The following is a 27906-nucleotide window of genomic DNA, read 5'->3' on the forward strand; positions in this document are numbered from 1 at the left end:
TGCTTTAGTGTTACAATAATTACACCCTTATTGTAGCAGCCTTTACCCCACATTTGATTCTTACCACCTTTCCTCATTGATTGCAACTCCACTGGCTTATTTGTAGATGGCCTCAGTGGCAGTTTTCTTTTAGGCATCTATTCCCTCCTGCTACCTTGTCTTAAAACCACTTTCCCCCTTTTGATTAAGGATTGGAAATAGATAACCGAGGAGGTGGTGCAGCACCAACCTTTTCTTGGCTTTGTGGGGAAGTAAGTTAAAGAAGATGGATTGTGACTCCACTAACAAATTTTCTGTCTTTGGCTTGAGACACCCCTCTGCTTTGTGTCTTGTGCAATGTCCTTGGAATCGCAGGTAAAAACGACGAACAAGACTCAACCCGAGGTAGTTAGTGGCGCGATGGGGAAGAGCGGTGAGATAGAAGCATGGAGAAGAGAGGGTGCAGGTGAACTGAGGGGAGGGAGGCCATTAATTATAAGGTTGACACGTTCACTAGAGGACTGAAGTCAAAACACCTGCCGCAGGGAATTGGAAAACAGCAAATACAGGGGAGCAATATCAGAACCCAGTGGCGGGGAGGAAAAATGCGCTGTCTGTCCGGATGTTTGTGTTTAGGAGACTGTGTGCCACAATAGGGTGAAATATGAATTGTTTTTTTTTAGAGTGCTGTAGTGTTTTTTCCTTAAGATGTGGAGGAAGTTGCTGCATAAACGGCTAAGAATGTGGACCCGAGCGATCAAACGGTCACGTCATCATGTCACACGAGTGAGAAAAATGATCGCTCACACACGGGCGACTGTTTTCAGTTGCTGTCAAGCTTGGTGCAAAAGGTAAAAAACACTTTGCTGGTTTAGATGAATCAGGTCTTGGAGGTGTCTCAGCACTCGAAGCCGACCGAATCTGTTCCGACTAAACTGAAAGAACCCGACACATCGCTGCGAAACTGTTTTGACAGCAGAGGGTTAGGATTTTCAGTGACGTCTGGGCCTGTAGTCTAAAGAAATCCGATCCGTGATTGTATCAATGATTGCTATCGTGGAGGCCACTCCATACCTTTCTCGTCCACCCTGAAATGGCTGCCATCTGACTAGTTTCAAAAGTTTCGCTGCAGTTTTTAGAAAGTGTTGAGGGCCAACACTCCTGCACTCTCAGCGATGAAAATAGGATGGACTCCACAGGTGGCAATGGACTCCCCGTTGACCGTTTCCATGCCCTGATTACTCCCGTGGAGGACTCGTAATGCATGTCACATTAAAGTAAACACTGCCCATCAGAGCCAGTTACTCAGCTAAGGTTGCCATTTATGGCAGTTCTTTACATCAACTGCAGAGTCCTTTTTTGCTTGTCAAAGAATGTGGCACCTGAGAAAAATGGACTTGATTGAAATGGGTTTCTTGTAGCTTTATGTGATTTTACCATTCCTGAGTGATGGGAGCAGACCGCAGCTGTGGGCGGTGCCTTAAAATGGACCCTTCACCGTTCACTGGGCGTGTTAGTCACAGAGGGGTGCTGCTCACATGTCCCAGACGTTGGTGGTCCAGGACATCAGGGTTGGAAGCCACACAAACGCAGAGCTGCCTTTACCAACAGGAACACAATGAGCCCGTGTTGCGACATCACTCATCCCATTTACATAAAAGCAACACGGCGATCAAACGAAAGGTCATCAAGCGTGTTTATTCAAGGATTGATTTATGTTTTTTTGATCTAAAAAAACACACACATATCGCCAGCTCGCATTTGCTGGTTGCCCCACCCCATTTCCCCCAAGAGAGGTGGCTCCATCCCTCTGAGCAGCATTTTAGGTGCAAGTGCTTTTTGATTGCTATCAAAGCCAGCGTGTGTCTGCCCGGCATCACTTGCTGAGTAGTTTAAACAAATCTAATTCAAAATCTTTAAAGGCGAGCGGCGATTTTCATTCTGACATCAATGTTTTGCTTTCAGCTTCAAAATGCATTTGAGAAGAGAAGAAATTGCACACTGAAATAAAACAGGACGTGTCATCATCGGGGTGGAAAAACGCACTCCAGCTATTGTACCGACAACTAAGCAAACACTGGAACCAGTGCTTTGGTGCAACAAATGTGGCAGCTACTCTGGCAGATAGTCAATCCATCTTGACTTATTACATTCTGTACACAGCCAGGCTGCAGCCACCAAGCAAACTAGTAAAATCCATTTGCTGCTGCGGTTTGTTGACATTTCATGAAAAATAACTCTGCGGTACTGTCCGTGTCACTGTTAGAACACGGTCGTTACTCCACCAGACCGTTCGGAACGAAGGCTCCCTCCAGGAGGGCAAAATAAGACCTGGAAGTACACGTGCAGTGCTGTAAATGCAAATTATTGTTGACTGAACGTCCAAAAAAAGGAAACATATTGACTATTTTTGTCAATAAATCAATATCATTGCACAAAAAACAGCATTACATGAATCATCAGTTTCCAAGCGTAATCAAACCTAAATTCACCACCAGATTTTGATCGAAAAGTTATATCGTACTAAATTCTTTACACACCGTGTAACCTGATTAAACACACACACACACACACACACACACACACAAAACATGACATGTGATATAAAACATTTGGAGTTTTTTCAACATTTGAGTATTTGGACAAAAGAAAATGCATCACGTCCATCCAACATGGGGGAAAATCATCTCTGCCTAAAGCTGTTTAAGGTCTGCCATTATGGAATCCAGTTGACATCTTTGATAATTGATAATTAAGTGCAAAATGCGAACAGCCTATTTATATGTAATTATCCCAGAATGGCCTTGTGGGTCCATAAAGCCAGAGCGCCTACCTGCCATTCACTGTCTTCCCACCTCGCCGGCGTCACACTGACCTTTCCAAGTCCAATAAAATAGTTCTTCATTGAAAATTTGACCTTCAGAAACGTGTGGACTCTAGGTGCTTTGCCTTGGCGTTTAATGAGTATGTACCGATATCCTGTTTTCAATTATGGGTCCACATTTACAGCTGAGAGATTTTCAGCAGACAGGTCAGCATCCACTTGCAAAGATCACATTAAAATTCACTACTCGCACGATTATTGAGGCCCATAAAAGTAGGTTTAAGAAACAGAAAGTTCAAACTAAGTATCTGTTACCAGCTGGGTTTTGAGTCATAAAAGCCTGAGGATAAGATCAGCATCTGAATCTTCTGTGTCGTATTTGTGTATGACGTCCTTGTGGGGGGACGGGAGAGAGAGACAGACGCAGACTGGGAGAGCGAGAGAGGAGTTTGGGCTCGCCACAAAGCTTTGGCAAAAGCAGACAGGTTGCACTATCCTCAGGGGAAGATTCAATTATAAATGATGCTTCCACTCGCAGCCATCTCGGAATCCCTTATTCTTTAGGAGATCTTCTTCACCTAATCCTCAGCAGGGTTTGGTGTGTCCTGCCTGTGAAGCGAGACGCCTCACACGCGTCATGAATTATGAATGATGCGAAGGAGACACTCATGTCCTAATTTTGCGGAGAGCAGTGTGAACATCAACACGCGAGCTGTCAGACTGCTAATTTTCCTGAAGAAAGGAGCCGGATTGAGTCAGGTCTTATAGAGCTTTACCGTTCAGGTGTCATGTCATGCGGAAGAAAATGCGTTTATGCATTTCAAATTGACTTTTCTCCACCTTTACTGCATTCCTTTGTCCCTGTCTCCAAACATCGCCCCTCTTACCCCCTTTCCTTTCATCTCTCCAGAACGCCTCTCTCACCCTAAAAATTCCACCGGTGGTGGAATTCTGAATTAAAGTCAGCCGACAGGTCTCCTTTGGAGCCTTGAGTGCTGCATGGATCTCAGCTGCATCACCTCCCTCTCCCCTTCTGTCTCTTCCTCCAGCCTCTGAAATCCTCTTCAGTCCATTCTGTCCTCTTGCTCATCCTTCTCTTCTTTCCAACCAGGGAGAATAGGAGCCGACACCTCCAGAGAGAAGATGGGGGGAAAAAAACCCTAATTTGAGACTATTCCTCTTGCCACTGCAGCAGAGAGTGTTGGGAATGTGCAGGAGGGGGAGTGGGAGACTTGCTATCTGAGTTTTGCTATAATGAGGGGACACTTGTTATGGCTCACCTTCTGCCTGCTCTGTACGTGTGGCGCGTTTCACTCACATTTGCGCCTTTGCTGTGTTATCTGGTGGCTAAAGTGAGGATACACGACTTTCATTAACGGGCATCTGTGAGCGGAACTTGTTGTCCTTCCGCCGCGATCAGAACATGTTCCGCGGCGCCTGTGAGTAAGGAGACGGCAACTTTGTAGGCACGGCAACTTTTTCTCCCTTGACTTTTCCGCCGTTTTGCCCTCACACCACGGTGCACATGGCAAACAAGTTAGTGTTCTAAAAGCGTGTGCTCTGCCAGTGAGGCGCGATACAAAGGAGCTTATCTCTTTTTGTCATTGTTGAAAGTCACTGCGCCTCAGTTGCTTTGAGTGTTTTCCTTCTGTAAACGTTGCATTCAAATCACGTTGGCCAATCAGGAAGAGGTTATTTTCCGGAAAATAAGCATCAAACTGTGGGTAACTGCCGCTGCTGACAGCGAGTAGTTGCCGCTGCCATGGCCGCTGCAGCTGCCGCTGCTGCTCCGCAGCCGCTGCCACCACTGCACAGGCTGCATCGCCTACTCTTTTAATTGATAGTCCAATGCAACAAGCAGAACGTTTCTTTCAGTGGAGCAAATCTGAATCTGAATGGCGAGTCTGGTTCTGGTTCAGGGTGCACTAACAGAAACAATGCGAGCATTTCCTGGACAACTGTAACACAAATACAGTTACAGTTACTCTTCAATCTCGGCGATGAGAGCCGGTGCCCAGTGGCTGGACCTTTATCATCCTGGTTATTGGTGTTGCTTTACTTCCTGAGCAGCAGCAATAACAGCTGTTTGCTGAGCCCAGGCCTTATTTTGTTGCATTAGCTCGCGGCTCTGGCTCATAAAGAACGTACCGGTACACGACCCCAAAAAACGTTACAATCCAGAGTAATCCATGCATTCTCCTGTGTGAGCTGGGAAGATCGGGAAATACATTTCCAAGCTACTATTTCTCCCTCTTTAATCACCTGCTACTTGGTTTTATCCTGCACATTGCAGTAATTACAGTAATTGCAGTAAATAAATACATTACAATGTGTCTTCCACACCTAATGATGAATCTCTTTCATACTGTTCTATTTATTTACACTCCATTTTTTCTTTTGCTTCTAATCCATATATTTGTAATAATGTCACAACTCGTTACAAGAGGAACACCGATAGTGTAAATCACTGGAGACAGGCTGCTTCCGTTACTTTGCCATTTTTCACAGCGCAGCACCCTTCATCAATCACAGCGAGGATGATGTTCATCTTCTGGTAGACACATGGTCGTCATGTGTGACCATTGTATATGCCAAAGTACATGTCAAAGTCCTAAGGCACACGCGCGCACGCACACACATCAGCACAAACACGCTCGCCACTATTGCAGCTGTCTGCTGTGAACTTGCCTCTGGCGACTAATCGAGGACACAGCCACAGCAAGGTTATGTTCAATCAGTCTCACTCGCTCCTAGAGGGGAGAGGCAACAGTTGCAAACATGAATTACAAAATGATAAGAGTTTGTAAAATGGAGATAAATCCCAGTGATTACACAGCACAGTATCCCACAATCCAATTCCTTAGCCAATGATTCCTCATTGTGGCTGTGTGAAGGACATCGGGTTTAATAATTCCCCATGTATGAAGCACAGCAGGGGAAAGAATTGTGACTTTAAACCACTTTTGAACGTGATTGAGGAGGCAATCACATTTCGCATCTCACTTTCAGGTTGTTTCTATTTTTTTAGGCTTCCTTTTCCTTTTATTTTCCCTTTCTTTATTCTCTGATGGGAGAAAATTTGACCACATCAAACCATGTTTGTCTTCTTTTCCTGTCCCCCGGGGCTCTGGCAGTGCCCGGGTGATAACAAGGGAAAAGACATAAAAGCACATAAACAACACACACACACACACAGCAGAAAAAGGCCTGCATGTGTGTGTGTGCAGGCCTGTTGATGTTTGGCCCTTTGCATCCAGAATTGAGGCATTTATCCACTGGCCCAGCAGCACCTTCTTTTTTTTCCATTTTTTCTTTCATCCTTCATTTTTTATTTAATTTTTAAAAAAAGCCTTGACCACTGCCTTGATGAAGCTGGTAAGACTAGTATTTCCCTGCAGGTCCTGTACTAGTTGCCTCTAAACAGGAGGTTTTATCTCAGTATGCACACAAACCACCACCTGCATGTGGCCGACAGGCACCGTGGCAGCTGCCCGCTCTGGTGGCTCTTCAGTTGCAGTGGTGGCTAGTATGGTTTAAATGTGCACGTAGAGATAGTGAGGGAGAAAAAATAGATTTTAAAAAATGCGTTGGAGCGACTGACTTTCAGTTATCTGAGGCATCCGTATCTTCCCATTTTTATCAGCTGCCTTCCAGAATTTGTTTCTGCTGACTTCTGTACTTGGCTAATGTCACATGTGGAGTGTGAAGGACAGGACATAGTTCTTTTGGGCAGTCGGGTGTCCTGACCTTCTGTCTGCGCTCCTGAGCCTCAGGGGACCTTTGCAAAATAGAGGCCAAAGCTTTGACCTAGTCCTGCAGCTCCCTCCATTTAGAGAGACCCTGTAGATGCATCAAACGTGACAGTTAAAGGGGAAAGAACTGCATATTAGTTCCATTGTTAACTATCAAGGAGATACCTAGTGAAATGCCAGTAAATATTTTTTGCAGTGTGTTTTCTCACTAATGGAGCGCCTCTCTGCTCCTGTGAGATTTCAGATCCCTCCAATACCCAGTGGCCATGGTGAGATTGCATTATTCAAAGATGGAGATGAAAGTCCCCTCTGATCCCCACAAATAACATTTTGAGCAGATATCTGTTTGTAGATTTAACTTTGATGATTTTTCACCTGCAGTTGGCTTTTCACCGGGGTGTCAGTGTTCTCAGGCATGCATGCTGAAAAATACATTAATGCTGTTTACTGGCATAATGTTTCAGTCTCACAACAGCAGCTATTAGCGGCATTCTCTAAAAGAGGGGGTGGAAAAGACATTTTGTTAAAAAAAATCTACAGTAATAACAAAGGAATTCAACTCAGAACCCCAGACACCATCTATGTGTTTAGGAATTATTTGATGCATTTGACTGGATCAATAGTAGAATTATCAGAACACAAAGTGGTTCTGACTAATCTAGCTAGCTAATTTAAGTCCCCTTAGTCCTCGTTAGTGAGGTGATCCTGTGCCAAAAGTGATACGATTGGTTGATTTTAATGGGAAGGTTTTTTTTTTCAACAATTCTATTTGTTGACCTTAAGTTTAAGTGCTTTTAAATGATTTTAAAACATGAGTTGGTACTACTAGGTCGGTACTAAGGTTGTGCTCAGGTTAAGATCCAAGGAGAATACAGGCTAGAAGATGCATGAAAAGGTAAATAATATTATGCCTTCTCTGACTTTTTACTGTCATTACTCTCGTTGACTGGAAATCAATTGTTTTGTTCTCTTTTCAATCACTCTTAATTAGAAAAGAACTTTTCGCTCCTCTCATGAAACTTTTGACGAGCATCTTTTCACCCTTGTTTGAACATACGGCTCATTTTCTCTTGTGAACCCTTCTCTGGTGTCAGAAATGCCTCCGCACTCAATGAACGGCTGCAATGAATGCATGAATTGATATGCAGCAGACTTCTCCTCTCTGTTATCCAGCCTGTGCAGTCTGAGCTTGAGAGATTGGGTACATTTCAGAGAGTTTTGGCTTCTCTCTCTTTTCTGGGCTCAAATAATCACCTACTCTTGTGATTGTGTGAGAATGCATTACATTTGGAGCATTTGCGCCTCTGCACACGTGTTTGCACACTTTCGCTTCACTTTCTCTGCACCTCCTAGTGTCACAATGTGCATCCGTGGCCTCGCCTGTGAGTGTGTGTTATGCAGCCTGTGTGTGTTTCATGCCCAACATTGTCTTCCTGAGATGTTAAACAAATCTCCTCAATGTGATAATTGGCTCCCCGGGGTGCCTGTTTCTTTGCTGCTCATCATCGTCATGCCCTGCAGGGAGAATGGCGTGTGATAGGCAAAGTTCGCTCGTTTGCCGGGTAAACTGATCCCAAGTCTGCTTGAACTCTTTTGGTGCCATGAAACTTTGAGGCTATGTGACAGCAGGGGCAATCCTGGCACAGTCTGGCTGCAGGCTGCTATGTGCTGCCTGCATTTTCTCAGAGTTATACTTGATGCCACACAGGAAGTGTCTCATTTAAGATGGGTGAAACAGGAAGTGAAGGGTTCTCTTTTCATAACTAACAGTGGAACGGCAAAGCCAATACTTAATTTGTTGCTAAAGTCATTGGGGCAACTCACGCTGGTGGCTAGCATCGCTGGCTCCGCACGCCATTTTCATACGTACTTGTGCGCCTGAAGGCAAATTGCGACGCTCATCTGGTGGATACAGGTTCCCCGTTTCTCTCTTACGTCCTCTCGTCCATATGCTCTTGCAGTCCCAGGGGTATCGTGGACCTCCGAGCAGATTGTTGGCTACTTCATAGGGAAAACAGTGAGACAGCTGGTCACCCATCACAAGGCCAAACAGATGTTCAGATGACTCGTAGAGGAAGTGAATGGCAATTTTGTTGCTTAGGGGAAAGAGTTGGAGGGAGCCAGGTGATGCTGAAGAGACATGGTCTCATCGTCTGTCACTCAGACAGAGCAGAGGCAGATGTCAATACTCCTCCGGTGTTCCAATGATGGAAGAACCTAAATCTTCATTCCCAATAACCTGCCTATGGTGTCTTCCTCTACAAAGCCAGGAGTCTCTACTTGCCTACTTGCGTCCAAAAAGTGGCTCAAGAAATGTTTGTTTTAATCCCAACGTGGATATTGAATCAGTGGGGAAATCAAGCAGTTCAATTTATTTAAGATGCAGCCAAATAATCCAGCTTTTGGGTTGTTTTTATTTTTTAATTATTTAACTGTCCATTGGTTGAGAAAACAACTCACAGATTTTGTGGCTCAGGGCTGAGCTCCATCTTATCAGAGTCTGTAATCTGACACAAATCTACATAGAGGCAGATGTAATAACAACAACAAAAAATCTTTCTGCCGAGCTTCTCCACCCCCACTGGGACAGCTGCCCTTTTTCTCCACTGCATTTGTCAAATTAAACCAGACGAAGGTTCTTCGATTTTTTTTCCCTCCTCAACCCCTTCTCTCCTTTCTTGTGCCAGCCTTTGTTCTTTGGTTGCAGGTCTCATATATAATACATGAGGATAGGGAGACTTATCCGTTCCTGGTCATGCTGGCTGTTATTCCCTAGAAAGGAGCTATATTTTAGAAGGATAGGTCATAGATGACGCCAGGGGAACTGCTGACTTCTGCCCAAAAGTTGGTGGAGACTGAATACCATTAAGAATCTTAAAATAGAAAAAGGGCATAATTTCTTTGTTGCCTTATCTGCAGAGGAATTACAGTAGAGAATTGAGATACTTTTGGATGAAAAGTACCTTGATGTTGATGGGAGGGGGCCTCAAGTGTCTTGTTAGGGTTGTTTTAACATCATAAAAGCAGATTTACCTTCTCTCTGTAAATGCTTCTGTTTTTCTGCTTTCTAATTTATTTTTTCGGGACCAAATCTAATCCCTTCCCTTATTTTTCTCCACAGCGGGCACCACTTACATCTTTGGTAAAGGAGGGGGGCTGATCACATACACCTGGCCCAATAACGAGAGGCCGAGCACACGGACAGACCGGCTGGCGGTAGGCTTCAGCACCACCATCAAAGATGGCATTCTGGTCCGCATTGACAGCGCCCCCCGCCTGGGTGACTACATCATGCTCCACATCGTAAGTAATCACGGTCATTTTCAGAATCAGGCGGGATTCAGCAGCTGGATGGACAGTATATATATGTAAGCCCAAGTCTCTATACAGTAACTCCCCACTTCAGTATTCAAACTGACGCCCGGCATGAATAATAAATGTGGCCATCCATACATATGCAGTGTGTTCCCACATGTTGGAGTTAGACGACAGAACAGCGGGGGTGGGGGGTGGGGGGTTGGAGCTCTCAGCTGATCGACTGTGCAGCATCTTAATAATCTCACTTCTTGACCTTGTGTTTGACTCCCTCACATGCGCATTAAGCATTTACATAATCACCAACAGCCGCCGGATGGGTGCACTTACTAAAGTCAGTGTGTCAGAGATACAGTGTGAGGTGGGTGTGTGTTGGGAGGAGGGGGGGGCGGTAGGAGAGTGGATCAGTGAGGAGGAGCTGCAAAAGCAGTTTAAAACCTCTTGAATGTCGGCTGTGTGGTGCAGAGAAGCCTCCATTTGGACCGAGCTCGGGACTGCCTTTGCATCCGGGGGGAGGGGGGGGGGGGTGTCTATGCACTCGCATGTGTTTAAGTAAAAGGAGTAAAAAGAAGGACACGGGCTGAGGAAAGATTCCAAAACTGCACAGACTCTCGCCAAGGCAGGGGGGAAGCACTTCCCTGCGTCTCTAACTGAGTGAGTAATTGCAGGAACCCTTAAAGGGAGCTGGAGGAGGAGCACAGCTACTCCAGTAGGGTGGCTGCTAACATTAGGTGGTCGGAGCTTCCTTTCTTTTCTCTAATGATGCTCATGGATTTATTAAAGGGAGAGAAAAAGACCCATTTTTACCTGAGTTGTGAATAACAATAACGATATTGACATATACAATTACACAACCATAATTACACATTAACATGAGTAAAAAGCAGTTCTTTCACCACAGGTTAACCATAAATAATTAAGCAGCTCTTGAGTGAACATTGAAGCGCAGAGCTGCAGGCTGTGACTCACTCTGCCTCACATCCTCACTTGTACCGAACATTTTAGGAAGGTTGCCGCGGCAAAGGCTCTCACAAATCTGCATGTAAACCATATGCGTGTCGTATAAATTCTGTTGAAGGAGTAGATGTTACGAGCTGATTGAAATGACGTTAGATAGCAGCTCAAATGATGGAGATCAAGGCTACACCTGTTCCAGATTAATGTCCAACCAAAGGTCCTGGCAGGCCCAGAGCCATTACCTTAGCCTTTGCAATTATTAGGTGAGGCAGACAGTTTTAAAGATCCATAAAGCACCCTTTGATGTCTCTAATAGCTGGAGCCATGACACCAAATAGTCAAATCCAGGATCTATTTTCGTTTAGGCCCACTCGGCTCTGCTCCGCTCAGTTTCTGGTAACAGGTGGTTGCTTCTCCGCTGCAGGAAGAAGTTGCCAGCACAGCCAAAGATAGGGTCTACTGTCACGTGACACAGGGCGGCACAGATCGTTGTTTTTTTTTATTATTATCTTTACTGTGTGGCTGGTCGTCACAGCGGGGAGGCAGATTTGATTTGAAATTATGCTGAAGGCAGCAACAGGACTGCGTGTTTCAGGGTTAAATTCATTTTAAACAACTTTAATAAGAGGCCCACTCCCAAAAATACTAATTTAACAGATTAAAGTTAGAGCAGTAGCAGGTCATTTAGATGCTATCAAATGGAAACAGGACATATTTATTTGTGTTTATGTATTTCTCCCAAAAACGTGATCATTTGAACGTGGCACTTTGATGCTCACACGGAGCCCAGAGCGCCGTACAAGACATTTTAAGTCCTAATCACTGATTCCCTTCTTCTCCCTCTTGTTTTCTTTCTGCTTTATCTTTCCTCACCCCCCTCCACCATTAGCTCACGGCTTGCCTGAATTAAAATAGAGATTGTTGCGTTTGTGTTTAACTACTGAGAACAACCGAGAGTCTCGTTTCTGGTAAAGTCGAGAATGTTTTTTGATCATCTAAAGTCTGAGCTGTGACCTGGAGCAGGAATCACAAACACAAAGGTAATCAGAGCCGAAAGACGAAGAGCGATGACTTTCATTATACCTTTTTATTTTTTTAAGTGTGTACGTTTTGGTCTTTGACAGAAAGCCTTAAAGCTGGGTGATGGAGCCGCTGTGACTCACAGTCTCTCAGCAGTAAAGATTAACATATTCTCTGCACATTACACGGGATTACAGCGTCACAGAGCAACTGCCACCATCAGACAGGACAGATAATGGTGGAAACTTCAGGAATCGGTGCTGAAGTCAATACAGCAGAGAGCTGCTTTCATGTCACATGATAAATTCATCAGACGAACTTGCGACGTCATATCGACAGCTCACCGCCGAGCAAAGCTGAAATTGTGATTGCTCCATTTAGCTTCTCGCCTGACAGCTCTCCTGGATTCCAATTAAAGGAGAAAATCAAAGCCCAACACCTGAAGAGATAAGGAGTCTGACACCTCCCCCCGTGTACCAAGCAACTGTCACCGTGAAAATATGGCATCACTTTCCATGTAAAGTTATTAAGCCGACAGCTCCAATTTTCATTTTATGGAGAAAATGACAGTTAAATGGTGAAATTTTGAAGAAAGTTGATTAAGCTTCATTATAAAGGTATCAAATACGGTGTTGCTGCTTGGCCAGACCTCTTAAAGCATCATAAAGCCACCCCCTTAAAGAAGGTTTAACATCCTCAACCTCATATTATCCTCTTTAAAAGCGAGGCCGTGTCTGTTGCTGTAGCTCAGACGGAACTGGCCAGGCTGCCCAAATTAACTGATAAGATTCCAGAAAGGACCAACAGAGCCAGAACCACAGCTGAGTCTGAGGCAAGCCTGTGGGATATTTCAGTAATCGTTCTTAAGACCTCTTAAATTTGTCAGACGAGGTTTTTATGCGAGTTATTTCAAAGTTGGAGTTAAATGATTTCTTTCGAAATCAACTCCTGGTGGATGAGTTTCTCCGCTCCCTCAGCGCGGGCCTCTCACAGACTTCTGATCCCACCTGAATCATGCTTTCATGTCGGTCTCCAGAGATATTTTAATCTTACCTCCCCCATCTCCAACGCATACACTGACAGCCAATTAGGCCTTCTCCAGCACCCGGAATTCCATTACCCACTTGAGTTTTCCCCTCATGCTAATTTGCAGAGCCGGATAATTGAAAAGCCCAGCGCGGACTCTCAGACTCAAGTTATGGTATGTGATGAATGGCCGTGGAGGCGAACATGGAACGCCACGCGGGCCGAGCCGCATCATTTCGGCCATCAGCCTTGCGAGTGCTACTTTCCCAGACACTAATTTATGTATGGAGCATTTAATCAGTTGTTTCTGAAGTACCGTAGACTCATCCAGCACATCACTCACTGCCGCCTCCCCTCATCCATCCATCACATTGTTTCCCTCATCCTTCTCTCAGCCTCCTCCTCTCTCTCTCTCTCTCTCTCTCTCTCTCTCTCTGACACGCCTCAAAGAAGATATCTCATGTGTATCTGTGTGTATCGGGGCGTAGCCCACCAACCATGTGTGGCCCACATCAAGTTATCCAACCTCAGCAGGAGAGACGGACATGTTTGTGGTTATGATTCACAGGTTCTGACATTACAGCTTCTTATTTGTATTTCCTACCTCCCTCCCCCACGTGGTTTCCCCACAGACCTAAAGAGCTGCCAGACTGTACCGAGGAAGTCATTTCACGCAGTAGCTGCAGTCGACGTTATCATAGTTCATCTTGATCATTTGTTTGAAGCAGCACAGTTGGGTGATTTTTCCCCCTTCCCTGTCACATGACTGATGTAAAGAGCAGAATTTTATCAGTACAAGATATTAGAGGTTGCGTCCCATAAGGTCAGTATATAAACCTGGATATTGTTATTATATTTTTCTTGGTTGTGGGGGGGGGATTCTTTTGATGTTGTGGCTTTTTCACAGCAGCTTAACTTAACTAGCGTACTACCTAACAGATGGTGTACGTGTGGTAAGCCGTCACACGGTATTCTTATATAAAAGGTCACATAGCGATAGGTGGTTACACTGAGTCTCTTCAGAGATGTCTTTAAAGAACTGTTATGCATTTGTTTAGTTTCATCGCACTTTAGCTCTTGAAAACTACACATTTATTACAGTGCATGTAACAACCTTGTTGTAGTTACGACTGTAATGTTTCATACAAGGGCTCGGGGGGATTAGAAATGTTATGAATTGACAAATTGCCATTATATCCACTGCAGAATAAGATATTTATGTGCTATAAATCAAAATGTGCTGCTATTGCCCGTTATTGTGACAAGGCGCAATGAGGAAAAGCACACGTGTCAGTGATAAAATTAATGATGGCTACATTCCATTTAGCTGTTCCTGCAGCAGGAGCTTCATGCTGCACATGCACACTTACTGTCGCACTGGAACAGGCAGAGGCCTTGTAACAAGTAATACCTGCTTTTGTCCCGGCCTAGAACCTTTTTTGAGGCTTTAGTCAGGTAAACCGAGCCATGAGATGGTTGGGGTAGCATAAGATGAGACTGGAAGGACTTACACAGACAAAGGGTTTGATAGCGACATGAGAGTGAAACTGGATCAGCGGCCCGTGAGGCTGGTGTCGTACCTGCCCGACTGAGGGATATGATGCAAGGTCAACATGTGCGGTTGCAACAATGCTGCCTGGCCCCCATTCCATCAACTTCTAATCTGTCTGCACTGCCACTGGTTCTGATGTAGGTCACCCTGGACATGTTCATCTCATCTCCATATGCATGTCTCTGAAACACACAAGCAGAACATACAAATATTTTGAGGAGGGAAGATGCCCCAGCGTTCATTCCACCAGATTCTGAGCCACTGCTTCGTGTTCACTTCTCTCTCCAGCGCCCGTCCTCTAGTTCTTCATCAATTTTGCATGTTCTATCTTGCTTCCAACTAAAATCAGATTCTGAAGCCAATACCCACATTGTCAAGATACCAAACACACTCCCATCCACTTTGGTGTTTTCCAGCCATTTCTTTTAACTTCCAAACTTGCAAAGATGAGCTTGTGCAGCTACAAATCGGCAGGAAAGAGTTCATACATGGCAACACACACATATATATATCTGCATCAGTAAAACCTTGATTAGCTTTGTGGTGCAGCAGTTGGCCTGCAAAGACCAGGTCCACCTGTCATCCCTAGCTGCAGCCATCTGGCTAATGTGACAATTATTAGCCCATATATTTTTAGAGAGATGATCAGGAATCAGGAGGATTACCAGAGGATGAACGCTCGCTACATCAATAATGGAGAACATGGAGGAACGCCTTCGCTTCAGCTGAAAACACAGAAAGCATGCCCACACCTTACTGCACATTACAACAAAAGGCTTTTTGCCTCTTGTATTTTCTCACAGCAAGCAAGCGCGGATACACGAAAACATATGTAACAGGAGCCTTCACGCTCGTTATTTTTACTTCAGTGGTGATCACACACCCCCGCATCCCAGTGCATTCTCAGCTTTTTCCTCCACACTCCGTCACGGTCATGTAAATATACAAACACACACATTTCCACAGGCTCCTTCAATGAATGTTCACACCACGGTGCGCTGACAGCGACACTTTAGACACGACTCAAAGGCTCTTCGGGGACATCTGGCTGTCAGTCAGCCATGTCCTCCGAATGGACTTCAGGGGAAACGGTTAATGCTGTAGATCTCACACACACACACGCACACACGCACACATAAGCGCACGCACTTCTACCCTCAGTCATCTATATTTCATAGATATAGATGAAAAATTGAATGAGAATCAAGAATCTACAGGCCTCACACTGACGACTGCCGCTCGGGGAGATGTTCATATTTTCACAACTTCATGGTTGCACATGAATCCCATTTGAGTGATGAAGAGGTGAAGATCAAAGCATCGGGAGAGCGTTGGGCTCATTCAAATGTAGAGCAGACAGAAAAGCTGAATGGGAGGATAAGAGGTGGAAATAGAGGAGAGAGAGGTAGCGAGATGAGGGTGTTTTAGAATTCTGATTGTTATCGGAGTTATTCTTGGTCAAAAAGACTGCACATGGGCCATGAATTCCAAGTCCTGCATTATGTTTCTGACATCTTCTGCTCCTAAATACCAGCAGCTACACCATCTCTCTATTTCATCTTTCAGTTTCTGTGCTTCAGTGCCACAGCTCTATTCAGATTCCCACTGAAGGTTAGACGGGGTGAAGCAGCCACTCGTTTAGAATTCAGCTGCGAAGAAAAACTGTGAGAGAGCCGCTTGTCAAGCCAAACTTCTGGATAAAATGTGATTGTTCCTAGCAGCTGATTGGTTTTCACACTGGGGGCTCATCGCAAACATCTGAAAACACCTTTGATGTCATTTGGGATTTTCAAGCTTTGATAATTGCTGAATGTTCAGGATTTGGAATGAGACTCATGGCATGGATTTACTGTTTTTAATGTTTTCCTGCTATATAGAAAATGGCATGAATCTTAAGAAATTGGTAGTTTAAAATACGCTTTGCATCTCATATACACAGAGTTTTGGACCCACCATAGCTGCTACGCTCACCTTTAATGGCAAGGACTCACACTCGAATGCAGAAATCCACCAAACTGCCTTTAAAAATTGGTCCTGTCGCCTCATCCTCTTGTCACTCCCCATCACTCCTGGGCCCAAGTACCAATCTCTACCTTGAGTGACTGCACTGGATATCACCATTTCTCATCTAAGTCTATTTCCTGCCACCTTATAGTGAAGTGTTATTGCGTTCAGCCAGCCGATCCAGCAGGTTGTAACTCCAAGATCAGAGCAGTTTACTTCAGTGAGCCTCATCTTTTTTTGGGAAACTTCTTCTATTTACTCATTTCCAACTGTAGCCAGTGCCTGTGCACTAAATGGAACAGCCTGTGACGAGGACAGCGTGAAAGCTCAGAGGACTTTTGGGTCGATTTAGGGAGTAGCAGCCGTTTGAGGTGCCGAACCCCTTAAATCCCACCCGCAAGGCTCCACATCAGGAGCATACACCTGCACATGCACCACCGCTGTCTCTCACCTGAAGCTGCTGCAGGACAAAGAGCTAGATAGGCAGCCTGGAAGGGAGGGGGAGGGAAGCCAAATGATAGGGAGAGATTCGCATTTTAGCAAATTCCCTCCCTTTTGGATTATCGACAAGAAGAAGAGGGTGATAAATTGCAGGCCTGCTCAAGTGATAAACGTCAACATTAGAAAATCTTGGGGAAAGAAGGCACAAAAAAAGAAATCTTCAGCATTCAATATCAACGGCGGTGTGGCAGATTGGCTGACGCACCAACACACACGCACACGTTCCCACATGTACACACTGCAAATGTATTCATGGAGGATTAAGCTAGAAGTTTTTTCCCCCTCCCTTTCGCTGATAAAGAAAGAGGGGGATCAAATTTGAGTGTGTAGCTTCTTCACTCATGGAGTGAAAGTGAGTACCTGCGCATTTTACTGAGTTTGTATTTATTTAATCCCCCCACTATTGACTGTCTCCATGACAAAGCTTTATTGACAATAGGGCCAAAAAGGCTATATCACTGTTTTATAAAGCTCGGATCATTGCAAAACAGATCTATTGGTATTTATAAAGTATTTCCTACAGCAGGGATCTTTTTTATAAAAACGGCCTCACTGAAGGTTAGAGTGTGTCTCTGCGTTTATTGATCCTCCAGCATTCTGGACAGGGAGTGGAGCAAATGCCCAAGGACGCGACAGTCCAATCTTCCATCTCTTTATGCTTTGTTCTTCTCCTCTACCTCCCTCCACGTGTTCCCTGTCTTTGCTTTGTAGGTAAAATCTAATTTTCTTCTCTCCTTTGAGCTCTTAGACTTCCTGTCAGGTCAAGGCCAGCCCAAGAGGTCATGGTCTTCAATAGAATCCAATATGATCGGGCGCCCAACTCAATCCATAAGGCGCTGACCTTTTTGTCATCCTAAACATATTTTGTACAACTCTGAGAAGTTGATAAGTCAAAGGATCAGGGGTTAATGTAGCGGAAGGGTTTATTCCTGTCCTGTAAACTCTTTAATCGATAGGTGATTTCCATGCCTTCTGGTAGCTATAGTCAGCAGTGACGCTCTTGAACTGAGACGAATAAACAACACGGGTTTTAAATAGGCAACATTCTGTTTTTACACATCCTCTGAAAAGTTTTCTGGAATCATCAAACATCTTAAGTAAATTATGCAATGATTGAAAATAATAAGGTTCAGTAAACAAGCCCACCATTGTAAATCTCCTCATAACCCAGTAGAACCTGCCCCTCCTCCTTATTCCACAAAACCTCTTTTACCAAAACACTCAGGCACTCATAACCTCTAACTAAAATAATTTCCTTTGTGCCGTATCTTTCCCAGAGTAAAAGGACATAAGACCTTACTCTTTTCCAGCGGACGGACATTTCTAGTTTACCCCCAAAAAAGTCATATTTTGTCACATTTTGCACAACTCTTGCAAAGAGATGATGCAAATGTGTTCATAAAAAAACAAAAGATTAGTTGTGTTTTGCATTGTAGCCAATGTTGAACTGCCGTAACCTGCACGTGTGTTGGCCATCTCCCAGCAGGCTTCTGCCTGGACAGCAATTAATGTCATTTGGAGCGAGGAGGGACCTCATGACTCATTACATATGCCTTTCCCTCTCAAAAGCCTCTGAGGGGTCTTCTCTTGTGTGCCAGTGCTGCCACTTGGGGGATGGCATGAGTAGGATAACAGTCTAATTATAAAATTCACTATGAAAAATGTCTTCTGCAGTGCTTGCAGGGATGAGATTAAAGCTGCGCTGGCTTTGGTTCACTTCAGCTTCTTATGCACAGACTTTTTCCTTGTTCTATAAACACAGTGGAGAATTCTGCCAGCTGTGTGGTGTCTAAAAGTCTTTGCAAGTTTCAGTGTGATTTTTTTTTTCTCCCCAAAACTGTTATTTATAACTAAATTATCACATTCGGGTTTCAAAAATCAGGTGAAAAATCAACATACACCTGCAGAGAAAACTGTCAGAGAGGCAGAACGGCTCGACTGCAGTCTGCAGGGTGACAGCGGTGTGTTTTCATATTTACAAAGCATCATTATCTGACATTATTTTACTGGCTGACCTGTCAGCTTCGGGTGGAGGAAGAGATTGAAATCCTTCTCAGTCTTCCGTGCTATAACCTGTCAACATTCCTGCTGAATGGACAAAGCGGCCCATCTGCACGTTGCATGACTGATCCTGGCAGAGCCCCTGTCTCAACCCCTGTAACCTGTTCACGGCCGTGGCTCGGTGGAGCGCACTGGGGAAAATGGAGGGAGGAGAGGGGGCGGCAGAGAGAATGAGATGGAGGACAGAGACACTGATGGCAAGAGAAAGGGGGAATGTTGACGGGGAGAGAGAGAGCGAAGCCGGGCACATGAAGAGAGCGCAAAAGCAATGATAGATAGAGGTAGAGAGAGTCATGCAGCGTGTCTAATCTCCCCTCAGGGAGTGGTGGTATAAGGACACCTTCCATGACAGATAAAGTCACCCGACAGCAGGCCCGACATGACAGACACCCACCGGTGGTAGCTCACAACTCACTACGTATACACAAGTACTGTAAATACAATCCTGTTACTTGTAAGTCTTGCTGTGGTCACCGACTGGTCCACTGCGTGCAGCTCGGCTCCCAACAGAGGACAGCAGCTCCTCTTGTGCAGCCTTTACAGTACAGCCGAAGCAGAAGGTGTAAGAAATGAATGAGCGATGTTTGCTCTGGTGCAGTAAACACAGATGGAGATTGGAGCAGCAGAAGGGCTCGTATTCATTTTCTCTTTTCTGCGGTCCCTTCCCCACCAAGACTGTTTGGATGTTAATGAAGAGCCGGCGCACCAACCGTCTGAATTCTAGAGTGAGTGTCACGGGGTTAATGTGTGCAGCCATTTCTTTAGAGAATAACCTGCCTGTTCAAAAATAGCAAAATAAGAATTGCTTCTAAAACCCCGGTGAGCCGTGTGTGTTTATGAGGCGCTTCCTCTCAAAACAAAGTCGATGGTTAAAGACTGTGAAAGCAAAAATAAAGGGTTTTAAAAGAAGACATTCTCCTGGGAAAAGGAAGCAGGCAACCTATTACGGATGAGTTTTCCTCCTCTAAGTTACCGACGCGGAAATTGGCATCCAGATGAAGGCGCGCTTGTTTCCACCTCCACTAAAGAGGACATTTTGGCTAAAGTCAGTACTCCTGGAGAAATACGGCCAGTCTGGGTGGCAGATGCTCATTATACGGCCGTGTGTGGGCGTGCGTGTCTTTCCCTCTGACGCAGCAATGAGTCTCCTGCATTCCGGCTCAGGAGCGACGCCGCAGGCCAACCCCGGACGGACCTTGAGAGTCACGGCGATTTAAAAAGAACCCTTCTACTGCCAATATATTTGTCACTCTGTCAAAGCAAAACCCTCAACGCACAAAGATTTCCATGTTCCTGTGTTGGGAACATGCAGATGACTTCACATCCGTGCAGCCCCCTCCCCCTGGGCAATTACATCCCTAAAAATTGGAAGTGCAAGATGGACCCACAGGCCTTTGTAAGCACGCAATGGGACGTGCTCCTCGTAGGCGACATGCATGAATGCATCTCCATGCATCCCAACAGCCCTGGACGTCATGGCTCTCCTCTGCCAGCAGCTCTGGTGACTGTGATTGAGCTGCTATAAACATTGTGTGTTGAGCCTTGATAGGCACTCATCATTCAGCAGTTCTGTTATTTAAAAAAAAAAAAATCGCCTCGTGGCACAGGCTTTATTGTTGTTCGCTCAATTTATTTACTGGAAAAACAAACACTGCCCTTTCTAAAAAAAATCCAACTGTAAGTATGGAACAAATGACAAGGAGGGGCATGACTGGACCTTCACTCGTGCTTCACAAAAAATCTCCCTTTTCAGACTGGACTAATAGCTGCCTGGAAGAATAGCTGAGTCTCACATTGACAACAGTTCGTCCTCAAAGTGTCCAAAGCACATCAGAAATAGGCCACTTGCCTCCATGTTTCTTGAAGTGGGAGAGACAGACCGACCTAGATTTTCTCTTGTTTATTCAGCCATTTTAGGTGCCGTCTCCATTTTAGTGCTGCCCCCGTTCGTTCTCAGCATTTCCTTCCCTCAGTTTCTGTCTGATATCAGCTTATTGGAGCCTTACAAACATTCATAAAAGTCCCTCTAAATGGCAGCGACACGTTCGAACAGCAGCTGAGACGCCACATGCTGCTTAGCAACATGGGGGCTAAAAACTTGACTTATCTGAAATGAAACCTTCATTCTGACCCACCTTCAAACTTTGTCACAATCATTTTGATCTCATTTATATTCCCTTCCCATACACACACACACACACACACACACACACACACACTCTCACAGATAACACAGTGGAGCTCAGTTTGTGGGTTGTCAGATCCTCTTGTTATGCATTCCATGTGCGGTTGTGCTTGATTTAACATGTTGGTAATGTACCAGATGTGGTCATGAATTGGAAATGAATAAACGTAGAGTGAGAGTCTTGACCAGTATTAGACTGGTTGCCAGCCATGCACACAGAGAAGGCATATGTTTCACAGCGTGGCCACTGCGGGAGCTTTCTGACACCACTCCTGCGTTAAATCCACCAGTCATAGAATATTCATAAAGATTAACACCCCTGTAAAAACAAAAAAGGGCCTATGTGTTGATATAGTAGGTGGAAAGTCCCTGATTATATCTTTGTTACTAAAGATAATGAATGTGGACCACTGCTGGTGGAAAACGGCACTTTTCTACGACTTTTCCCTCCGAGTTGGAGTAAATCCCCTGCAGCCAGTGCGAGCATGGCCGACAATCTTCAGTGTTGTGCTGGCTGGTGCGACCCACAATTTGATACCATCGCGGGGAAACCGCATGCATTTGAAAGTAAATGGATCTCCAGTGAAAATGGAATGAATCTTCTCTTCAGTGAACTATCAAAGAGACGGAGGAGAGAGGCGTGTGTGCTGGAGTGAGTGGTGCCTAATGCACTCTATTCCCACTTCATCATTCCTCGGCAGCTCCTTCTGCGTTCACCACGCCAGCTCAGACCAGGTTTCGATTCCTGCAGGTACACTTTTATCCTGCACGTCATTTCTTCTCCCTCTTCTTTTATTTTCCTTCCCCTCTGCCTTTGTTCATGACACCTCGATAGGGGGGTAGAATCCCGATCTTAGATGGCTTGTCCAGGAAACATCGTCCTGCTTTGCTGCCAGCGTGCTTCAGAGCAACCCCACTTGGTTTGGCGCCGGTACTAGCACCCAGCCTCACCTCCCACCAGGAGTGAGTGATCAAAATGCTGCCATCTATTAAAAAAAAACATGGGATTTCTTCCAAATTTCAGCATTTTAGCAAAAAAATTAGCTCCATATTATCATCTGAAATTGTGTTTACATTCATCAGCCTGTTTTTGCCTGCAAGTGTGTTCCAGCAGCACCATGTAAACAGATGGATGTGAATCTGCTCGTACGGTGTTTCTTTGCTCTGCAGTGGTCTTTTTTTCCCCCTCAGCAGCCCAGATTTTGAGCGCTGCTCAATGATGTGTTCATAGCCAACAGACCCGACTGTTATTCTCTATTCAGCCCTAATTTGCCTTAATAATTGATATTAACCCTTGCTATTGGGATGTTTGGCAGCTGCTGGAATTCCGGGGACTCCTATTGTTTCCCAGTCTTGCTGGGTGGTTTCTGTTTTGCATGTCAACCCAAACAAGAGGGAGCGGCTGCAAAATAAAGAGGGCTGCTCTTCAAACAAGCTGAAATCTTTATTGTGTCTATTCAAATAATATCACCCCGTGACTCTCGTAGCGAGCGGCTGCAGCGATGCATGCATCATGACAACCTACTGAAAGGTCAAACTGATTTGTGTGTCTCTGTGTGTGTTCAGTTGGAGAAATTAGAAGGTTATTTGATAAAAGTGAAAGGGAGGAAAGAATTCAGACCGTTTTATTGGGTTCTTCATTATTTTTTTAATTCTTTATTTTAATTCTGGGCCACCACTTTGAAAGCGTTCGAATCCCGCAGCACATTAAATTAAATATCTGTCGAACAGATTCTAATTTGATCACCACGCTGTTTCAATTTCATTAGCTTAGTCCCTAATGGACTTTCACAGCATATTATTCCATCCAGCACAAATCCCATTTACTTTATCATTTCATTTTAAATATTTATCCAAAACTGAGGCCCTGAGCTGAGAATGTGTGTCCAACACTGTCAGTTCACTGATTGTGTTGTGGAGCAACAACAGATGAAATCAGGTTCCCGAAGCCACATTGAATGGATGCAATCAAGTAAAATAAATAAATAAATGAATAAATAAAAATCATGTCCTGCACCTTATTTACGGTAGATTTGGTGCAAAAGTCCATTCAGGCTGTCGGCACAATCAGCCGTTTTGTATGTGTGTCTGTGTTTGGGGGGCAAGCGAGGGCGTTTTGCAAATGGCCTGATTGCAAGATGTTTTAGCGCACGTCTGCGCTTCATATAGCTCACAATTATGCAGCTTTCTAATAATTAGAGCTCTGCGGCGTTCTGACCATAAACAGGAATCCAACAACTCTCAGCACCTCCAAGTGCCTTTGAAAATTCTGCTTTTCTTGTTCTGGCTGCGAGCTTTAACACCTTTGTGCTGTCGAGTGATACGACTCATGTATGTTTTATGAAAATTGATAATTACACAGTAATTGAAGGACATAGAAGTGTCTGATTGTAGAGCAAGTAAAAGCAATAGGACTGAGCTCAGATCCTCAGTGCATTTAATATAAGGTCATTTTTGTAAATCTCAAGGTGGACGCACTATTTAAACTGCTTTCATGTGTCCGATTATCGCTTTGAGTCACACATTCACACTCGTCCCTGTTCTCTGGTTTAAACGGAGGCATTTCTGTTGTTACTACGTGCTTCCCGTGTAATTAGCTTCCATAATAGAACTATAGCAGTAAATGTAACACAAATGAGAAGCTGTTCCCGACTCTCCTCACTGAAATAAACCATAACCAGCTGTTTGATTATTTCATTTTCAAGACATCTTAATAAAAACAGATCACGGCAAAACGGCCTAAATCATGACGTTTGTGTTATTTATATAACACACATGTGAGCAGCAATATAGAGACTGTTCTATTCTTGGCTCTATAGAAAAGAAAAACCATAGTTGAATCTCAAAATGGTTGTAAAAGCAGCTTCTGAAAAAACCACAGCAACAAAAAGCTCTTTCAGGTATGTTGACTGTCAAACTTATACAAAGGCCGGCGTGGTGAAGAATAGCAGCGCTGTTCGGGATCGCTGTAGTTTCAGGGATCTTCCCTTGGAAAAAAAAAAAGCCCGTTGTACAGAGTTCTACAGGACTCCGCTGTAACACTGATAAATGTTTCCACTAAGCCATCCACCATTAGTGTCAGGGCGAGTTAAAGCCACAAGAGCGGACAAACAGGAAACGGAGAACGAAAGGGTGTAAATAATTGATAAGGCTGACCCTGCACGATTCATATTCTGCAACGGAGTATCAAAGAGGAAGTCTGTGAGGTTGACATTGAGCACGAGCAGCAGAGTCAAAGCCATTACCTCTGCTGAGCAACACCGCCGCTCGTGTTTGTATTAAAAATACAATGGCTCTTTATCTTTCGGCTGGGCTAATGCTAGCTGGCACTTCTCAGCATTAAACAACTGGCTAATGGACTCGCTGGTATTACCCATGCAATTACCTATAGTAGCGCTAAAGAAAGCAAGATGGAAGCCATTTTGTTCCTGTCCATCCGATGAAGCTGTTCCCGGCTCTCTCAGGTGTGAAATAATGCCCGTGTTAGACCTCTGGGCTCTTTTAGGCATGATCAATATTTCAGAGGCACCAAGCCTCAGCTCCTTGCATCCGCCCACATTGCCTCTCACAACAGCCCCGCAGCCACTTGTAAATGCCTGAATGAGCCTGTGGGACAATTAATGATTAATGGAATCTCACAGTTTTCATAGAGATGTTTATTTGAACAGTGCATTAAGACACTGAACAATAGGAGTTGTGAGCCCTGTGGCATCTGATTTTAATGTACGAATACCACAAAGACTCCCCACTCAAGCCGACATTAATCTACAGCAGCAGCCTTGTGATTTCCCGGCCTGAAGCGCACAAGAACAGACATCTTCAGATCAATGCGCCACCTATGAGTTATCTCTGTCAATTACTGACAATGAATGGTTTTGGCACCGTGAAGGCCAGGTGCATCAATTTGCTGCGACTCTTATTGTCATGACTTCTCCTTCCCATCGATTTGCCTTTTACTGGTTCCACGATCCGGCTCTGACGGCCCCCTGACCACACAAGCTAGCTTGAGTATTGATGTCAGATGAAAGGGTGGATATGTAACCCAAACTCCCACCCTGGGACATGTTCACATTCTTGATATCAGATCTGCCTCCCATATGAGACTGAATATAGATCCAATGGAGTCATACCAGTGCAACCACTCACAGCCCATACTGGATTTCAATCATGGGCTGATTGCAATTTAATACTACCTGTTGGTGCGGATTCAGACAATAATGTGGAAAATATGCCGCACACAGCCTTATTTTGGACTCTTGTCTATGTTTTCTTTCCCGGGTAAGCTAGAAGTGGTAATTCTACCGTTCTACCCTTTGTAAAATGACTTTGGTGTGTGTATATACGTCTGCTGAGCCCGTGGCGTTCAAAATGGCCCTTCTGCGAGCAGGGGATGAGGTCCATTGTGAGCGGCTCATCCCCAGAACTGCAGCTTTCCCTTAAGTGTTGTCTCTGATGACTGTCTCCAGGATTGTCCACCCCTGCATTTGAGTGATTCGCTCTTTTTCACTCGGCCCGGGGCTCCGCTTGTGTTGGAGGCATTGATCGGCCCTGAATTGGATTGCGGCGGACCTGATTACTGATGTCAGTGTGTGCCAGGTCACATGGGATCCCCGAAGCTCCTCGTGCCAAGCTGGGCCAGCTAACAATGGGGGGGGGAGGAGAGGTGGAGGGGTGTTGCATTGCTTTCTGGATTTATATTTATCAGTGTTGGTTACAGAACAACGCACCCACACACAGACTGTATACGAATGACACCTGAGCATAATTTAATACTGTTTCTATAGCGGTGACACGGCATTTGTGATGCCATTAAATGGAGACCGTGGGCAATGAAAGGACTTTAGTGTATCGTTCCAGTGAATTGCCACTTCCTCTACATAATGGAACATTTATGTAGATTTAGAAAAGTCCTGGTTTTGTTGTGGGATGGGGGGGGGGGGGTCTTTGCAGCCACTGTGTTTGTGTGAGCAGAAATTGATCATTTGTGTACGTCTTCAAGAGAGACCGTCATTTTTTCCACTAAAAGAACAGTAGCCATTTTTCCTCTGTCCTTTGGAGACAATGAAGTGCTTGTGCGCCTTGCGAGCGACAGGCTAATAAAAAACGTAATAGGATCTGTCAATCACGTATTGGCGCAGCGTGGCGTTGGGCTGGCAGGTGGGCGGGCGGCCGTGGCTGTGACGGGAGGGAGGCCGGACAACAGGATTACCGCAGAGAATGAGAGAAGAAAAAGAGAAGAAGCCATTGTGACGCAATCGCCGCCGAAACATGGACGCCACCCAGAGGCACTCGGGACCGTTACGGAGGCGTGTGATTGCTGGGTTTTGTTAGGATGGGGGGGACGTGTCTGTCTTTAGGTTCCTGTGCATTCAGGATGTGGCGTTAATGCAACTACACAGAAGAGTGGCGCCTGTCAGACCCTCTGAAGGTCAGCGGACATGCGCTGATGTTGGCAGAAGTCCTTTGTGGTGCTGCACATTTGTGTCCTGGCTCATGGAGTCACCGCCGGCTCTCTATTGATGGGCTCCTTGACTCTGCTTTGTGTCCTCGTGCAATATCTTTTTTTTTAGCAAATATCTAACCGCTTGTTATGAGAGCACTGCCTCCTTTGGTCTCTTTGGACAGAAAAGCTGTGGATTGGACCGTTATAGGCACTTTCCACCAAACAACATCAGCTGCACACAGTTTGACACATATGTCCCCTCCTCCCTTCTCCTGCAGTTACAGCTGCAATAAAGAGCCTTGAACGTTACGATTTTCCAACCTTTATCTGAGCAGTTACCTGTTCGTCTGTTGGGTTTTTTAAAACAAAAAAACAAAAAACGTCACTTTTGCCCTTCTTTCAAATGAGTAAGCAGGATTAAGATCTGCCTCAAAAATCTTTAAAGTCGGTATTGCTGATGATATTCCCCTCACACAGATACTTAGTTGCTGGTGAAGCGTTTTAGCGCTGCTGTGCTCCTCTTAGCTTGATAGCACCTCCTTTTATTGTTTAAATTGTTCTCTCTCTGCAACTTTTAATGGCAACAGCCTCAATTAAACATGACAGCTTCCCTGAACATAATGTTGCAGCAGTGTTTTATTTTTTTATTGGGCCTTCTGGGCACTTCCACTCACCTCTTGGAAAACACGCTCTTGCGTCTTTAGTTACGTGGTAATTACATAATTAAAGCAGGACATCATTACAGAAGAAAAGCAACTCAACATCTCCGATGAACGGAAAAGTGGAAGGCATTGAATGCAGTGTGAGGTCAACAAGGAGGAGCTTTCAAAACCATCAAGGTTTTTCTAATAATACATTTTTAAAAACTCTGAACTCTACGCTGCCAGAGAAGACCTGATAAACCCAATGAGCTGCTAGCAAAGATATAATGACACACTTCATTTATTTCTGCACACTGCTGATGGCAATAATTGTCTGATGGTGATGTAGTTTAATCATCCACGGGAGAAATATGTTAGACTGTAAAAGCGTCAGAAAATGTAGGATAGATTTGCTTTATCACACATTTTTCCACAGCACCAAGAATAAGACCTATAAATCTGCAGGATCCGCGTGTTTGCATCCGCGCTGTTGAGCCTTGTAAATTCAGCTTGACATTATCGAGGTGTGCTGGCTCACACCTATGCCTACACTGATCAGTTAACAATATGTGTCTGCCCCCTGTGCGAGGCCTTTTTAATTTGGGTTTTGTTATGAGAAAAGCTCCCTCTGCTCCAGGCTTCTAAA

General features: G+C 44.8%; 1 protein-coding gene across 23 annotated transcripts in view; it reads left to right on the forward strand.

Annotated features, from left to right (window-relative positions):
- Window positions 1-27906, forward strand: part of nrxn3b (neurexin 3b) — a 302073-nt gene that overhangs the window by 239131 nt on the left and 35036 nt on the right. For all 23 annotated transcript variants that reach the window (XR_008947310.1, XM_057016587.1, XM_057016607.1 and 20 more), the window contains one exon: window positions 9677-9858. Coding sequence is in view for 22 of the 23 variants with exons in the window: in XM_057016587.1 (XP_056872567.1) it covers window positions 9677-9858 (182 nt within the window). In the remaining variant the exon portion in view is untranslated. The remainder of the gene's footprint in view (window positions 1-9676; window positions 9859-27906) is intronic.

The sequence above is a fragment of the Takifugu flavidus genome, chromosome 19 (assembly GCF_003711565.1).
Source record: "Takifugu flavidus isolate HTHZ2018 chromosome 19, ASM371156v2, whole genome shotgun sequence".
NCBI classification, from domain to species: Eukaryota; Metazoa; Chordata; class Actinopteri; order Tetraodontiformes; family Tetraodontidae; genus Takifugu; species Takifugu flavidus.